At 41.1% G+C, this 18,473-nt stretch overlaps 1 protein-coding gene across 3 annotated transcripts in view; it reads right to left on the bottom strand.

Moving 5' to 3' along the window:
* The window catches only part of prkx (protein kinase X-linked), an 85,238-nt gene that overhangs the window by 48,434 nt on the left and 18,331 nt on the right, over positions 1-18,473 (bottom strand). For 2 of the 3 annotated variants that reach the window (XM_052026080.1, XM_052026081.1), the window contains exons 2-4: positions 15,022-15,190; positions 14,082-14,345; positions 11,705-11,791 (exon numbers count right to left, since the gene is read on the bottom strand). In XM_052026080.1, coding sequence (XP_051882040.1) covers positions 11,705-11,791; positions 14,082-14,345; positions 15,022-15,190 — 520 coding nt within the window. The remainder of the gene's footprint in view (positions 1-11,704; positions 11,792-14,081; positions 14,346-15,021; positions 15,191-18,473) is intronic. The other variant, XM_052026082.1, reaches the window with a different exon arrangement.

Below are 18,473 nucleotides of genomic sequence, written 5' to 3'. Positions count from 1 at the left end.
CATCTCCATAAAGCAAGAGTCTAACCACCTACTTCTGATGTTCAATGCCACTACCAGTCCCCTATCATAAACTTCCTGGCAGTAACCAGTGATCAAAAACTCAACTGGACCAGCCACATATAACAAGAGTAAGTCACAAGCTGGCCATCTTGCTGCAAATGACTTATCTCCTGACATCATAAATCCTTTCCACTTACAACAAGGCACATTAGGAGTCTCCTCTTGCCTGGAGCTCCAACACCATTCAAGCAGCTTGACACCCCTTCGTGACCATAAGACATAGGAGCACAATTAAGATCTCTTTATTAGTCACATGTACATCGAAACACACAGTGAAATACATCTTTTGCATAGAGTGTTCTGGGGGAAGCCCACAAGTGTCACCAAGCTTCCGGCACCAACATAGCATGCCCACAACTTCCTAACACATACATCTTTGAAATGTGGGAGGAAACCAGAGCAACCGGAGGAAACTCACGCAGACACATAGGGAGAACGTACAAACTCCTTACAGACAGCAGCCGGAATTGAACCTGGGTTGCTGGCGCTGTAACAGCATTACGCTAACTACTACACTACCATGCCTGCCCTATTACACCATTCAACACATTGAATGGCAGAGTAGACTCAATCATGGCTGATTTTTTTCGACCCCATTCTCCTGCCTTCACCATGCAACCCTCAACCCCCTTCCCTATCAATCTCTGCCTCAAATGCACCCAATGACTTGGCCTCCACAGCCCTCTGTGGCAATGAATTCCACTGATTCACCACCCTCTGGCTGAAGAAATTCCTCCTCATCCCAATTTTAAAGGGAAGTCCTTTTATTCTGAAGCTGTGCCCTCATATCCTAGGCTCTCCTACTAATGGAAGCCTCCTCTCCACATCCACTCTATCTAGGTCTTTCAGCATCAGTATGACATTCAGTAATGACGTAGCAGCCCACTTGGCTGGAACCCCATCCATCAACACTCATGGTTGCACTGTGTACCATCTACAAAACACAACACAGTTACTTCCCCAGACCACTCTGCTGACATCTCCAAAGGATGCCCTCTAGCAGCAAGGAAGAGGAAGGTAGCAGCATATGGGAATACAACCATCCACAAATTCTCTTCCAAATCACATACCATTCTGACATGAAACAAGTGGCCATCCCTTCATTGCTGATGGAATCTAAACCTGGAACCCCTTACCCAACAGTAGGGAATAGGGGATTGTGCTTTGAGCTAGATGAGTTTGAATGGGAGGGGGCTCACAAGGAGCAAATACCTGTATGGATCTGTTAAGCAAAGTGCTTTATTTTACTCAACAGGTCCATGAAGCTGTTTGCTCTATTTCTGTCCTCCATTTTTTTTTTAAAACAGTACTCATAGCCAAGGATCCAGATTTCAGAGTCCACAATAAAAAATGCAGAATAGGCTACAGTTTCGATGCATAACTGTTCCTTTTCTTTCAGTTAGTTCAGAAATAGAGTCCTATACCTTCCTTGCATCTCCAGATTGGCTCAGAGTCCAAATGCATTCTCTACCAACTGGTCCACACTTCCAATCTTAATACTGTTTCACTCTATTCCTACTTGTTAAGCTTACGATGCTCATTCAATCACGTTAACAGCATGCTCCATATGGATGAACATCCTCCATTCACTACCTGAACACTCCCCATAATTTCAATCTACTGAAAGAATTTTCATTTTCTGTCACTGACTCTGATTCACAAACTGTGCCCTCAAGGTACAACATGCAGGAATATCTGTAAATATGGCATGGCCACAAATGGTGCAATGATAGAAATTAAGGATGCACCCAAGATAAACTAGAGGTAAGACTTGAGTATTGCTCAGCAGTTGGAATTGCATGAATAGGAAGGTAAAGGACATGGTATAAATTTGAAAATAAAGTTAAATAGACGAAAGGAAGTTGAGGAAATTGACAGTGGTACAAACAAGATTAGCAGAAATTTAGATATGTGCTCTTAAGATGATAGTACAAGGACTAGGCACACAGATTTAACATTCTAGACAGATTTTTGGGGTGTGGTGGTGAGGCGTGGTGAAGAAAATACAAGGGAGAAGTTTTTTTTAAAATGCAGCAAATGGCAAATGCAAGCCTTAGCACTGAGAGAAATAAACTTGCAAGACTACAGAAAGAGCTGGGGAACAGGACTGCTTGATCTAAAGAAAGCTAGCATGGACTCAGTTTGCAAAATCATAAACAGATATAAAATAACAATGCATTTCTGAGGACAGCTAAATTTGTGAAGTGTTCTCCATAATCCCTTTAAGATGAAGGGGCCAAAGGCATCTGTGTGAGGTTGAAAAATACCATGCATGGTGGCTGGTGCTCTGCTTCACATTTTTCCTTCGATTTGTCATGTGAAAAATCATTCCCATTGTACCTCTTTTTGGGAAACAGCTCGTCAGCCACTTGGAGCAAGAGATTGAGAAGGTTCCTTGCAGTGACTTTTGCTGTGGCAGACTGAAGTATTTCTCCACCTGTTTCAATACTTCAGCAGGGATTTTATTCTGCTCGACTCTACTGTACAGAGTCAAGGGTACTCACATCAAAATATCTCAGCTAAAGAGATCCAAGTCAGTGCTAATGGCCTGTCTTTGATAAGTTCTCCTCCATTTTGGCTTTTAGAGGGATATTATCCTTGGGTTTGGGCCATAAACACTCTTCAAAGCACTGAAGAATCCAGAAATAAAAAGGTGTTATTGGCTTTTGCTGGCTTTCCTGTGTTATTCCTACCCACCATCTGTTCTTCAGGTTATAATTTTTTTTTAAATTGGGCCTTGGCCTTTAGGTGTCTGTAGATCTGGGTACTTTTCCCCAAGAGACATGCTTGTGCAAGAGTCCAAGAATGCCTTGCATTCTCAATTAGTTCCTAGATCTCCTGGTTATTTTCAAATCTATCTTTGTGTATTCTGATTGAAAACCCAGGAGTCTCTTCATGGATGCTGATTGTGATGGACTTCAAGGCAGACTGCAGTCCCCATTAGTTGCCAGACATCAGGGTGTTTGAGAGGAACTGATTGAGCAGAATTTTGTGGAATCTTTGAGTCCTTCAACATTAAACTTTCCTGCAGCAAATGTTTCTGTTGCCATTTAGGGGTCATGTTGCTGGAGATGATGAATTGTATCAGGAGGTGGTTGGCTCACCAGTCCTCAGGACTGTCATGGCTTGGGTGATACAGATATCCTTTGGTCCCTAGGTTGAATAATAACATTATCCAGCAGATGTCAATCAGAATCAGGTTATCACTGACTTTTATCAATGTCCTATGTTGAGGGTGTTGCCACAAGCATTGTATACATTTCTGACAAAACAAGGTGCTGATTACAAGATAGTGCTCTAATTATTGTCAACAAGACTCTGTTGGAGTTAATTTCTAGATTGCTTGTTTTTGCTAATCACATCTCTTCTCGTTGACTCTGCCGCTGAAGTCATAAAGAGGTCCAGTCTGTTTCCAGTTACGAATCAGGCCAGGGATGAATTGTATTATAATTCTCCTTTGGCCTTATTTGTTGCTTTGAAGCTTGGTGAATGACAGTGGGTCTGGAAATGACAATCTTCAGAATAAACAAGTTCGACAAAGGAGCCTTGTGTCATAACTTGAGTCAGTCAGCAGTGGCATACCTTTTCCAATAAGAAGGGATAAAGTCACAAATTCATGCTGGCATTCATGACCTGCTGGGTTATGGACCTAGAATTCCTAATGGGAAAAAAATATTTACAGTAGATTAATTGAATATTAGAAAAGTAGCATTTTCATTGTAAAAGCTGAGGTATGATTAGATATCTTCATCTGCATCAATGTAATGATCACAAAAATAATCAAATGATATGTGGGGAAGGGTAATAGCTCTGTAAGTGTCAAATACTAAAGGTACAACAATGTCAGTTCAACTACAGCAGATTTAGAATTCCAACAACATTAGAAACTTTGCAATAAGATACGTACAGATAACATAAATACACGATTGCAAGATATATAGTACCCAAAATGTATGCAGTTAACAAAAAAAAATGATCTTGTAATGAACAGGTTACTTGATTGTTCACCAAAATGAAAGCATTTATTCCCCATCAAAAAGGCATACTACACTAAAATTAACAACAACACTACTGAATGCACTTCTGAATGACACACAATATAACACTAATACTGAAGAACCGTAACAACTTGCAGGTGTTTCAGTAGCATACAACAGAAATGAGGCAACCTGTCCAGGAATGAGCTTTAGTCAACTAAACTGCAAAACTCTAATAATCCACTATCCTATTGTTTGGAAACCCCAATGGTTCTTACCAGGGCCCCTTTCTCATGTTCCTTTTAAACTCACCGGGTTTTGATTCCTTTGCTCTCTTTAAACTCACCTGGTTCACTGAAAAATTCATTATACTAAAGAAAGTGAATTAGAACAGGCTAGGGGTATAAATAGGACTAAAATCTAATGGTCCAGAAAGGCTGCCAGTCTGTCATCACCAAAACCCAGAGGATGCTGGATTATCAATTGTTTCACTGTACTTAGAGCATCAAATTTGGTTGGACAGACACCTACATTCGCAGATGCATAGTGCAGAAGATTTGATAAAGAATAAAGGTTAACAACTTTTATGCAAATTTCCAGATCAAACATCCAATATGGACAGGATATCAATGAGAAATAGAGCTGCGTTGCATAAATAGAAACCATGAATATTAAGTGCTGGAAAACAAATTGCTTGGAATCCTTGTGGGTTTTTCAACAGATTAACCACATTCTTGTATTTGTTTTCACTTTGAAATTAAAACTAAAATTTTTTTTTGCAGTGCATAGGGTATGCCACAGAGACTCTCAAATAAAAAAAAAGCAAGCAGAAATTAGTAAGTGTTCAGTTGTTTAGTACTCCTGGTAGAATACCTTCATTGCTACAATGGTAGTGATTGTTTCAGCAGCTTGGTGTGAAAGCCAGAAACTAGATTGGGAATCTTACTAAAAATTCCCAGTGCTATTAATTTATAGCAAAATACTTGCAAGGAATAAATATACTCTACAATGGGAAATGTATGCTGTAGAGAACAGGTTCGCAATTCAAGTATCACACAAAAGGATCAAATTTTACAATCACGAGATATTACAAAGCACTTTATAGCCTATTAGGGCTAGTTACTTCATGAGTGGTTAATCCAGAAAAAAACATCAAATTTCACGGCAAGGCTACAAAAAACAACAGTTGGATAACGATCAAATAATCTGTTTTTCTTAATCTTGACGCAGAATTATATAATGAGGGATAATAGTATCACTAGGGAGAACAGCACTGCCTTTCAAAGTACCATGGGATCTACTGCATTCAGCTGAGACCGCAGAAGAGATCAGTTTAAATGCTCCATTCAAAAGACCGTGCCTTTGACAACAACCACCTGAATTTGATATTTGTATCTGATCTGGGACTTAAAATGACAACTTTATAAATAAGCACATACTAGTCAGCTAAAATATTGATCAACGACAAATCAAGTCTCACTTAAAACTAAACTGTACATTGTACTAAATGGCTCAGTTGACAGCACTCTCGTCTCTGAGTCAGAGTTGTGGATTCAGTCTCACTCCAGGGACTTGAGATCAAAAATCTAGCCTGACACGCCAGTGAACCACAGAGTATCATCATTCCTCCATTATCATGGTGCTACTTGGGACAAACTGACTGCAGCATTTTGTAACATTACAACAGAGACTACACTTCAGAAAGTATTTAAAAGGTTGTAAAAGGCACATGGAATCCTTGGAGACTTGGTAGATTGGATCCAAACTTGGCTTGGCAATAGAAGACAGTGGGTAGTGCTGGAGGGGGTGTTACTCTGACTAGAGGTCTGTGACCAGTGATGTTCCACAAAGATCAGTGCTGGGACCAGTTTATGATATATATTTGGACAAAAATGTAGGTGGGCTGATTAGTAAGTTTGCAGACAACACAAAAACTGGCATAGTTGGAGAGTGAGGAAGATTGTAGAAGGATTCAGCAAGATACAGACCAGTTGAAAATGTGGGCAGAGCAATGGCAGATGGTTTAAATCCAGACGTGAGAGGTGTTACACTTTGGAAGGTCAAATACATGGGGAAAGTGTACAGTAAATGGCAGAACCCTTAGGAGCATTGAAGCACAGAGGGATCTTGGGGTGCAAGTCCATAGCTCCCTGAAAGTGACAACACAAGGGTGGTAAAGAAGTCATACGGCATATTTGCCTCATCAGTCAGGGTGTTGAATATAAAAGTCGGTAAGTCACATTGCAGCTGTACAAAACTTTGGTTAGGCCTCATTTGGAGTATTGTGTTCAATTCCGGTCACCACTCAAAAGGAAAGATGTGGAGCCTATGCAGAGGGTGCAGAAGAGGTTCACCAAGATGTCACGAACCAGCAACAAAAGAAACACACTGAGCATGATTTAGTGTTAAAAACTATTTTATTAATCACTACTTATGATAATACGTAAAATAAAAGTAAAAATGTTAGTATGTTAGAATTCAAAAATGTTAAACCTCGAACGTTAACCCCAAAACTAAACTCGTCGTGTGTGTGTGTGACAAAGTCCAAAACTCCCAGTTCCGGAATGGTTCTTAAAGTTCAGTTCCTCAAGCCATAAGGTGAAACATGAGCAAGGGCTTCTTCAACAACCACCGTTGTCTGAAGATAAGACGTAGACGTAGAGAAACATAGGGAGAGTAAATACGAAATCCAAATGTTCCATGATGGAACCCAAACGACACTCCAGCGTTTACTCGGTAGTGACTTCCTCACCCCGAAAAGCATCCGAATCGTGGTCGTCCACACACAAATACCTGTTTCCTTCTACAGGTCAGCAACAAAGTGAACTCCACCAGATTACTTCCAACTTCCATACATGGATTTCAGTGGCAAACACAGTTATTGTTTCTCATCCATCGATAGAGAAAACAAGCAGGCTGGTGTCTCTCTCCCTTCTCTCTCTCTCTCTCCTTCTTCTTCTAACCTCTTCAACAACGTCATTACGTCCTTTATCTTCTATTGACGTAAGCACGCCCCACACACACATACACACACACTCTCTATCTTAAAGGGACTTTCACTGAGTCCGTAACAAGAGTATCAGCTATAAGAAGGAGTTGGACAAATGTGAATAGTTTTCTCTAGAGTGGAGGCTGAGGGGCAATCTTATAGACGTTTATAAAATTATGAGATACATAGACAGGGTAGATATTCAGAGTCTTTCTTCTCCAGGGTGGAAATGTCAAATACTGGAGGGAATATTTTTAAGGTGAGGGGGGGAAGTTTAAAAGAGGAGATGTGAGAGGCAAGTTTTTTTTTTAAAATACAGAGTGTGGTGGGTGCCTGGAACCTGCTGCTATGGGAGGTGTTAGAAGAAAATAGGATAGTAAGATTGAGACACATGAACAGGGAGGGAAGAGTGTATGTGTGTGTGTGTTTGTGTTTCTACATGTGCTACCATGGTCAGCAAAGACTTGGTAGGCCAAAGTACCTGTTCGTGTGCTGTACTGTTTCATGTTTTATTAATGAAGTTAAGGAATAGTTCTACATGCAGAGAAGGGCAGAAATTTTGAACTCTTCCATGACTGTCATTTGTAAATGGGCCATGTGATAATTTTAAATCCTGCATTAGTAAGACCTCTATTAACCAAAGGTATGAAGGGGAAGGAGTTAGAATGCATGATCTTATTAAAAAGGTAGAAGAAACTCCAGGAGGTCAAGTAGCCTAATGCCAATCTTATGGCCCTGGTTTTTCCTCCCTCCTCCCACCCCCCCCCCCCCCCCCCCCCCACACCTTTGTCTTCCCTCATTCCTGTGGCCCCTTCATCGCTTCTCATTCCCCCGCCCTCATGACCTGCCCATCTATTCCCCACCTCCTTCCCTTTATTCCACGGTCTACTGCCCTCTCCTACCAGATTCCTCCTTCAATCCTTTGCCTCTATCCATTACCTCTCAGCTTCTTACATCTCCCCCTTCACCTCACCTACCTTCCCCCTCTCACCCGGACTCATTTATCACCTGCCAGCCTGTGCTCCTCCCCCTCCCCTGATCTTTTATTCTGGCTTCTGCCCTCTTCCTTTCCAGTCCTGAAGGGTCTTGGCCTGAAGCATCGACTGTTTATTTCCCTCCACAGATGCTGCCTGACCTGCTGAGTTCCTCCAGCACTTTGCGTGTTGCTCCAGATTCCAGCATCTGCAGAATCTGGTGTGTCCCTGGTTTTTCTTCTCGTTTTATCAATATGAAATTCAAATAATTTTCCACTAGATAGCCAAAGATTACTGTATAAATTATGGCTATTTAACACGTTGGTTCAGTGTTGGTTTTGTAAGACCAATTCAAATTTTATTTCAATGTTCTGCTCCTGTGCTGTTTCCCTTTGCTTCTTCCATTGATGAAAATATTAATCCATTTTCCTTCAGACATGCAATTACTTTCTTCGTCACGCACTACAGCAATGCATTAAATATCCCAACAATTTTACATCAGTAATGTTACGACCATGGCAACATTGTCACGTTATTTATTTCAGCTTCTTGGAATTTTAAAGACCACATTATTAACTATCTTTGCAAAAATATTTACAGATATTGTCAAACAGGGAGGGTAGTCAATATTGAGGAGGACTGCAAATAAATTACAAATTGGACATTAAATGTGGCAGAAAGGTCAAATAGTTGGCAGATGGTGTTCCACACTGATAATACATTTTAGTAGGAAGAACATGGAGGTCATTTACTACTTAGAAGGTGCAAAGTAGGTGGGCCAGAGGGACAAAATGATCTACAAGTACTAAAGGTTGTGTCATAGGTTAATGAGGCTATTAAAAAGATAGCAAACCAAGCACTAGTCTTTATATTCAAGGGGACAGAATTGAAAATTATGCTCAACTTGTTCTGATCCTTGGTTAGACCACACTTGGAGAACTACTTACAGTTCTGTTCACGTTAACAAAATAACAGAGGCACTGCAACGGGTGCAAGGATTTACAAGGATGATACAAGAAAAGTGAGGGTACGGTACACATATTATTTGGAAGGAGTAGTGAATAAATTGCTTTTCCTGTGTCACGAAGATAGAGGGTGGCCTAAATATGATCTATAAACTGAAGGTTTTGACAGTGGATAACAATGTTCACACTTATGGGGAAGAGTCTAACCAGTGGCCATCAATATTAAATAGTAACCAAGAAATTCAAGAGGAAATTCAGAAGAAACTTCTTTACCTAAAGAGTGGTGAGATGTAGAACTCACTACCACAGGACATGGTTGAAGTGAATAGTATGGATACATTTAAGAGGAAGCCAGACAAGCCAACCATGGAGAAGGGAGAAAAATGTTATGCTGATAGAATTAACTGAATGAAATCAGGAAGCTCAACAGGAGCACGAGCAACAACATGGACTAGTTATGCCAAATAGCCAGTTTCTGTGTCATACATCCTGTAATTTGTGAAATAAAATCAGATATACATCCCAGCCGCTGGCATCATTCCACCAAATCTACTCTGGATATCCTTTAGGTCTTTTAAAAGCCTTTGACCCATTTCCCTTTGGAGAGTATGGTCAATAACTAGGAGGCACAGATCTATGAATTAGTAAAAAGGATTAGAAGGGAGTTAGCAAACTGATAACTGGAAGGGGCAGGTTGTCTTACAAGGAAAAGATGGACAGGCTAGGCTTGCATCACTGGAGTACAGAGGAGTAATCAATCGAGTGGTCTTGACAGGATAGACCGCTGCCTTTTGTGGGAAGATCTAGAAGTAGGGGGTCACTATTTAAATAATATGGGGGTCACCCAGCTAAGACAGACAGGGAAATCTTTTGATCTTGGAGGATTGCAAGTCTTTGGAACTTTTCCTCTCAAAAGAGCAATGGAAGCAGAATCTCTAAATACTTTTAAGGCAGAGATAAAGCAAGTCTTGATAAGGGGATGAAATGCTACATGGGCTAGATGGGAATGCCCAATTGAGGCTGATCTGATTGTAACCAAGATCTAACTGAATGGCAGAGTAGGCAACGGGGGCTGAGTGACCTGCTCCTGCCATTTCAAATGGATTCCCACAGCAATAAACAACAGTGTACATGATAATCTAACTACTGCTCAAGCAGCAAGAGTAGACTGTTCAGCCCCTTCTGCCTGATTCACCATAAGATTATGGCTAATCTTTTATCAGAGTGCTACTTTCCTTTTGCCAACACCATAACCTTCAAGTATCTATTAATCTTTCTTGAATATACTCAGCAATCAAGTCTCCTCAGACCCCTTGTCACAGTCACAGCTTTCCAAACTGTGAATGACTTGTTTATTCCTACTGTTTTCTGGTAGTTAACTGATCCTCATTGCACATCAATATAGTGCTTGTAATACCTCACATTTTAAATTTTGTTTAACCACCTCTACTCTGGCAGTTTACTGAAGGGCTTCCGAAAATCCAAATCTACTGGTTTACCTGTGCCCATTCTCCAAGCTACAAGCTCAAAAAAACCAAGATTTAACAAACATGGTTGTGACTCTGTCCAAGATTATTTTCTAAGTAAAGCTTCCTTAATATAGATTCTAGCATTATCCTTGGTACAAATATCAGGCTAACAAATCTAATGTTCCTTATTCTCTCTCTCTTTTCCCCCCTTCCTTCTTAAATAGAAAGGTTTTTTTGCTACCTTCCAATCAGAGGGAACTTTCTCAAATTCTTGAATCTATGAAATTTTGGAAAATGATAATCAGTGCTTCTGTTTTCTGCATAGCCACCTGCATCAAATCCCAGGATGAAAGTCATGAAGCCTAGGAATTTATCGTCCATTAGTTCCAAAACTAGTTTTCACTACATTTTTAAAAAATAATGCTAACTTTTTTTGAGTTCTTGATTCACACTTATCTGCAGTTTTCCACTCCCCCACCCGGGTGGTTTTCTGCATCTTCAAACACAAAAAGTGTGTTAAGTTTCCTTACCACTTAACCACTAATATTTCTTCCCTTTCCATCTACAAGAGAAACATAGTAACATTATCTAATTTTCCATTTCACATATCTGAAATTTTAGTCTTTTTCTTGATGTCTCTCACTAGATTATTCTCCTACTTTGCCTTTCCTAATCAATGCCATGGGTTCTCTTTTGTAATATCCTGAAATTTGCTCAAACCCTCAATTTTCCTGCTTTTTGCAAACATACCCAAATACAGTAAATAGCCAAAGCTTTTTCCTTTGATCCAATAGCATAACTTCTCTCGATAGTCATATCTAGAATACTAACCCTGTCACATTTTTTTTGCCATAAAAGGGATATATTATTTGCAAACTATGTTTTTTTTTAAAAATGTTGGCCATTGACTGTCATATATTTTAATTTAGATTCCCAACTTTATTCTTAGTTTGCACAGATTTATTGTTTCTTTATAAGCTCAATGAGTAATGGGACCATAAAACTACTAGACTGTTTTACAAACCCATCAGTTTACTAACATTTTTCAGGGAAAGAAAACTGGCATCCTTGCCCAATATGATCTACACAACTCCAGACACCCGCAACGCGACTGACACTTATCTGAACTCTAAAATGACTTAGCAGTTCCCTTCAGCCAGGGGCAATTAGAGATAGCTTTGGCCTCGGCACAGATTCCCACATCCCGTGAATGAGTAAATTATCGGCCGCACTGTACCTTCATCCAAATGACTATTAAGAACATACTCACACGTCAGATGCCACCCAACCTTGTTGCAAGGTGCTCCATTGAAGTTGCAAGTTATTATTGGAACTTGTTTGTTCTCGTGCTGTAGAGCTGACACAATCCAGGATTTCTTATCATTTTATGCTAATTGTGTTTTCTTGCAAATGTTCAAATTTTTAAACTAGTCTTACACACCAATTCAGCAACTGAGAACACACGTGCTTTGAAAATGAGTATTCAGAGTACATATCTAGAAGAACATTGCTCAATTTTATTTATTGCTTAAAATGTGATTAAACACATCTGAACACTATTCTAAGCCCTTCATCACCCATGTTTACATTTCTCAAAAAACAAATGCACTATAAAAGTTGTAAATGCTAAGCATTTACATTCCCACTGCTTTATCCCAGTAATTAATTCAGTTTCTGCCACTTACCAAGATTCCTCCTCAGCACACTCTTCAGAAAATTAACCCTGATCATTGTCCTCTCATAAATCCAATCTACTAATTGGTAGATATTAGAAAAATAATGTTTTCAGTCAAAACAGTTAAATCTTATCTTTTAATAGCACCCACAGTGCCTTCCAGCAGCAGTCTTTATATCAATCAGGACCAAACAGAAACATCAACATTCCTTTTCCTTAGTCAACAAAACAATGAACTAAAACTTAAATTTGTCCAAGCCTGTTAAATTCAGCAGCAAGGGATGATATTTACTCAAGACAGGGAAAGGTTTTTAAAAAAGGGGTTAACAAATGTTGATGGGAACTAATGAATGAAATGTGTTAAAACATCAGAATGGAAAAGTGTCAGATGAATAACTGAAGTTTCACTTTCAAGTAACAACAGAAAAAAAATACAAGGTTTTATTACTGAGTTTTAGTTTGAATTTAAATCAATGTTAACTTTTGGCAGCCAAACTATGCAACTACAAAACAAAAAAAATCAGATTTTTTGTTTCTACAAAGCTATCCAATCAGTAGGCCCATGCCAATTACTTAGATTCACAGCTTCATAGTCACACAGCAGTGAAACAGGCCCTTCAGCCCAACCCGTCTATGCCGACCAAGATGCCTATCTATGCTAATCAAATTTGCCTGCTTCTGGCCCATTTCCCTCTGAACCTTTCCTATCCTTGCACATGTCCAAATGTCTTTTAAACATTTTGTACCTGCTTTTACCACCTCTTCTGGCAGCTTGCTCCACGTAACCACCAGCCTCTGTGTGAAAAACATGCCCCTCAGATTCCCTTTAATCCTTCCCCTTTCACCGTAAACCTATGCCCTCTAGTTTTAGACCTCCCTACACTAGGAAAAAGATGGTGATCACCTCTGACGTTCAAGATTTCATAAACTTCTATTAGGTCACCCCACAGCTTCCTTTGCTCCACAGAGAACAGTCCCAGCCTATCCATTCTCTCCTTGTAACTCAAGCCCTCCAGTCCAGGCAACATTTCTTCAAATCTTTTCTGCAATCTCTAGCTTAATCACATCCACCCTAGATCATGGCAACCAGAACTGCACACAATGCTCCAAGTGCAGCCTAACCAATAATTTGTACAATTGTGACACGATGCCCCAACACCTAAACTCAATGCCTCAGCCGAAAGCAACCATACACCTTCTTCACCACCATCTATATTAAAAAAGTTTTCCCACTGTACCTTGGTACATGTGACAATAATAAACCAATTTATGTATTTGTACCCCAAGGTCTTGCTATTCATTAACACTCCCCTAGGGTCATGCCACTCACTGTGTGCATACGTGCACATGTCTGACTGAACCTGGTTTAACTTTCTAAAATGCATCACTTTGCAGTTGTCAGAGTTAAATTCTATCAGCCATTCCCTCACCCACTTTCTCAGTTGATTTAGATCCTGTTTTAACCTTCTAGACATTAGACCACCAATATTCCTAAAAAAGTTGTCAATTCTCATTTTCCTCAGATTTAAAATATCTTGAAATTCAAGAACTTATTTCTCCACAGAAAAACAATAATAATTGCTTGGTTGGAGAAAACATTTCTAGATTCTAAGTAAATATCAAGGTTAACATAGAACATTTACAGCACAGTACAGGCCCTTCGGCCCAGAACATTGTGCCGACATGTTATCCTACTCAATCTAACCCTTCCCAACTCTTCACTCCAACACAGCCACAAATGATAGAAAAATGGAGGGCTATTTAAGAACCTCGTAAATATCTCTAATGTATCTGCCTCCACCACCTCTGCCAGCAGTGCGTTCCACGCACCCACCACTGTGTAAAAAAAAACTTACCTCTGACATCCCCCCCATACCTTCCTTCAATCACCTCGTGTTAGCCATTTTCACCCTGGGGAAAAAACCTCTCACTGTCCACTTTTAAAATCAATTAGCTAAGCAAAAGGACTTACCGGTCAACAAGTTTCTTTGCAAATCCAAAATCTGTAAGTTTTATATGACCATCTCTGTCCAGTAAAATATTTTCAGGTTTTAAATCTCTGTAAACAATATCTTTGGCATGTAGATACTCCATTGCACACACAATCTCTGCAGAGTAAAAAAGTCCAGTACTATTGTTGAAACGTCCCAAGTTACGCAAGTAAGAAAACAGTTCACCTCCAGGCACATATTCCATTAGCATATATAAAAAGCATTCGTCATGATGTGTCCAGTACCTGTGATTAAAAAATCAATAAAAGGTTAGATAGGAAGGAGCATGACCATTAGGCAAAACCAATGATTTATCACTGAATATATCAAATGATAAAATGAAACCCCCAAATATACTGGGGTTGAAATGTACATGTTCAATTTTTAAATCACAGATCAGTGGCCTTGAGCAAAATTCAAATGAAAATAATGTCCTGGTCTGTAATCCAAAGGACAGGAGCTGACACAGCTACAACACATCCAACCCGACGCAGGTCCTCCACAGGTTACGGACTACCGTATAGCCCGTACGTAAGAACGAACATTTGGGAGACCGGTAGGATTGAAATGCCAGCTGCTGCAGGCATCTTCTGCCGTGTGGGAACTCTGCTTGCAGCAATATCTGAATGGTTGAGTTTAACACCCTGGTTCAACTACACTTTGCCCTTGGCTGCGTTAATGTTTTTACTTAACTATTGCATCTCTGACTTGTGAACTGTTCAGATTATGAACAGTCTTCAGGAACGGAACCCTGTCATAACCTGGGGAGGACCTATAGGCAATACAAAGGCACAAGTGTGCTGTTACACGACAGTGTGCTACTGCAAACAAGAGGGCAGAAATTAATCCCAAGTACCATATTTAAGTGCAGTAATATTTAAGTGTAACATTTAAATAGGAAAAAACATGAAGCTTACTTACAGTTTTATAAGAAATGGATGATGGATTTCCGTTAGTATGCTTTTCTCATTGTGTACGTGCTGCTCCTGTTTAAGGCGAATTACATCAGGAATGCTCATCACTTTCAAAGCACGATATTCTCTTGTCTTTTTGTCTTTGACCAGCAGAACTCGTCCGAAGGTTCCAGTCCCTACAAAACAGCACAAGAAAGATCAGTCACTAAAATTACATCGACACAGAACGTGTTACCCAAATTTGCCAGATTGTTAAAATCCACAATGTTCAAGTCTGCAGCAAGATGTTTCTAATTTTATTTGCAGTTACTTCAAGTTGGACAGTTTTTCCAACACAGAGAAGCCTTGCATTACCTTTAAAGGTGTAGCTATTTGTTTTCTTTTGACAAAGTTTTATTGATGATTTTCAGTGCTAGGTTAACTCAACAGTACTTGCAACAAAACATTAAAAACTTTGGAAAAATCCACACCAGGTACAATGCTGCTAAGGACTACCAATGCCACATGTCCATGACCTATGCCATCACTTCTTTATGCAGCTATTGATCTGAATTTTGCTGCATAAATCTAGTCAAAGAGAAACAAAGGACTGCATGTGCTGGAATCTAGATGAAAAACACAATGATGCTGGAGGAACTCAGCAGGCTAGGCAGCATCTGTGGAGAAAAGCAAGTGATCAACGTTCCCGGTCAGGACCCTTCTTCAGGACTGAAGATAGGGAAAGGGGAAACCCAATATATAGGAGGGAAAAGCAGAGCAATGATCGGTGGACAGAAGAGGGGAGGCAGGGTGGGCTCAAGATGATAGGTAGATGCAAGTAAGAGATAGTGATAGGCAGGTACAGGGGAGGAGGGGTGACCTAATAGAAGTTTATGAGTTCAAAGGTAAGGAGAAAAAAATAAAGGGGGGGGGGGGTGGGTAAGAAAAAAAGGGAGGCTAGGGAAGGGCATGCTGGGGGGGGGGGGGGGGGGGGGGGAGGGCAGGGTGCGGTTGTTGTGGGGATTACTTAGTGGGAGAATTCAATGTTCATGCTGTTAGGCTGCAAGGTTCCAAGATGGAAAATGAGGTGCTGTTCATCCAGTTTGCGCTTAGAATTCTCCTGGCCGAGGACTGACATATCAGTGATAGTGTGGGAGGGGGAGTTGAAATGACCAGCAACGGGGAGATGCAGATCGTGGTTACAGACAGAGCACAGGCGTTCTGCGAAATGGTCACCTGGTCTGCGTTTGGTCTCGTCAACGTAGAGGCCACACTTGGAATACCAAATGCAGAAGATGATATTAAGAGAGATGCAGTTGAATCTATGTCTCACCTGAAAGGACTGTTTTGAGTCCCTAGATGAAGGTGATGTAGGGGGCAGTCGTGGCACCTATGGCAGGGGTAGTGGAAAGATCCTGGGATGGGAGTGGCATGGGTGGGGAGGAGTGAACTAGGGAGTCGCAGAGCGAGCGAGAGCACGAGATCCCTGCAAAAGGCAGAAAGGGGTGGGGAGTGGAAGATACGCTTGGTAGTGGGGTCCCATTGGAGATGGCGGAAGTGGCGGAGTGATATGTTGGATACGTGGGCTGGTGGGATGAAATGTGAAGACAAGGGGGACCCTATCTCTGTTGGGAGGAGTGGGGGTGAGAGCAGAGGTGTGAGAAATGGCAGAGATATGGGTGAGAGCTCTCTCGACCACTGTCAGAGCGAAGCCACAGTTAGAAAAGAAGTTGGACATCTTGGATGTCCTGGAGTGGAAAGCCTCATCATGGGTGCAGATGCAGAGAAATTGAGAAAAAGGGATCACGTCCTTGCAAGAGATAATGTGGAAGGAGCTGTAATTGAGGTAGCCGTGGGCGTCAGTGGGTTTGTAGAAGATGTCAGTGGATAAGGAATCTCCCAAGATGGAAAGGAGAAGGAGAGAGAGGTGTCAGAGACAGTCTAAGTGAATTGGAGAGCAGAGTGAAAATTCGTGGCGAAATTTATGAAACTGTTGAATTCCGCACGGGTACAAGAGGTAGCACCGATGCAGTCTTCGATATAGCAGAGAAAGAGTTGAGGAATGGGGCCAGAGTAGGCTTGGAATAGAGACTGTTCAACATAGCCAACGAAGAGGCTGGCATAGCTGGGGCCCATAGCTACACCTGGATCTGTAAAAAGTGAGACGAATCAAAAGTGAAGTTGTTTAGAGCAAGGACAAGTTCAGCCAGGTGGAGGAGAGTGTGAGTGGAAGGGAACTGGTTCTGTTTTTGGTCAAGAAAGAAGCAGAGGGTGGCGAGGACAACATGATGGGGAATGGAGGTATATAGGGACTGGATGTCCATGGTGAAGATGAGATAGTGCATGTCGGAGAAAATAAAGCTATGGAAGAGTTGGAGAGCATGTGATGTGTCATGGATGTAGGTGGGAAGGGATTGGACCACAGGTACAGGGTAGTGTCCAGGTACAAGGATACGAGCTCCGTGACTGCCGGGACAGTCCTTCTTGTGGATTTTAGGGAGGAGATAGAAGCGGGCAGTCTTACGTTGCAGGACTATCATGTTGGTAGCTGGGGGAGATCTCCTGAGGTGATGAGGATGGTGCAGGAGATAATATCCTGGTGGTCCTTGGTGGGGTCATGGTTCAGGGGGAGGAAGGAGGAAGTCTCCGAGAGTTGGCATCTGGCTTCTGCAAGGTAGAGGTCAGTACGCCACACTACCATGGCACCACCCTTATTGGCTGGTTTGATGACAACATCAGGGTTGATGCAGAGGGAGTGGAGAGCAGAGCGTTCAGAAGGGGTAAGGTTGGATGAACGGAACAGAACAGTCAAGACTGCTGATGTTGCTATGAATAGGTCCAGGGAAGGTAACAGGCCCGGTGGGGGAGTCCAGGTGGAAGAAGAGGGCTGGAGGTGGGAGATCAGGTCATGAGGAGGAGGAGAGGACTTCTTACCGAAGGCAGCGGCAAATCTAGTCTGTACTTAACTCTGTTTGCAATGTTTACTTCACTGGTCAGAAAAGTATTTGGAATGTGGTAAGAGTGTTACAAAGAGTTACTTAAGGTCATGTAGGATATATGGCACAGAAACCAGTCATTCGGCCCAACCAGTGAATTCCATCTTTAATGCTACACTGAAGCCTTTCCTCAAAACCTAGCAGTATAATCCTCGATACTCTTCTTCTAAATGAATTTTATACTATTCAATTCAACCACTCTCCCGTGGCAACAAATTCCACTTTCTCACTACTTTTTAATTAAAAGGTTTCTTGGTGACTATGTTATAATGATGACCTCTGAATACACTCTTCTTCTGTATCCCTCTTTCAACACCCATTTTTAAGGCCTGTCTGGTCATCCTTTTGCTTTCTTCTCTCAAGAGAACAGATATACACCATTCATCCTTTTCTGATATACCTCATATTTCTAATATCAACCTTAGTTCTGAACTCCATCCTTCTTGATATAAATTCCTGTGTTTCATTTACTTCATTGAGGGGT

The sequence above is a fragment of the Pristis pectinata genome, chromosome 11 (genome assembly GCF_009764475.1).
Source record: "Pristis pectinata isolate sPriPec2 chromosome 11, sPriPec2.1.pri, whole genome shotgun sequence".
NCBI classification, from domain to species: Eukaryota; Metazoa; Chordata; class Chondrichthyes; order Rhinopristiformes; family Pristidae; genus Pristis; species Pristis pectinata.
Note: the sequence above shows the minus strand (reverse complement) of the source record. Positions and strands in the feature narration are given on the sequence as shown.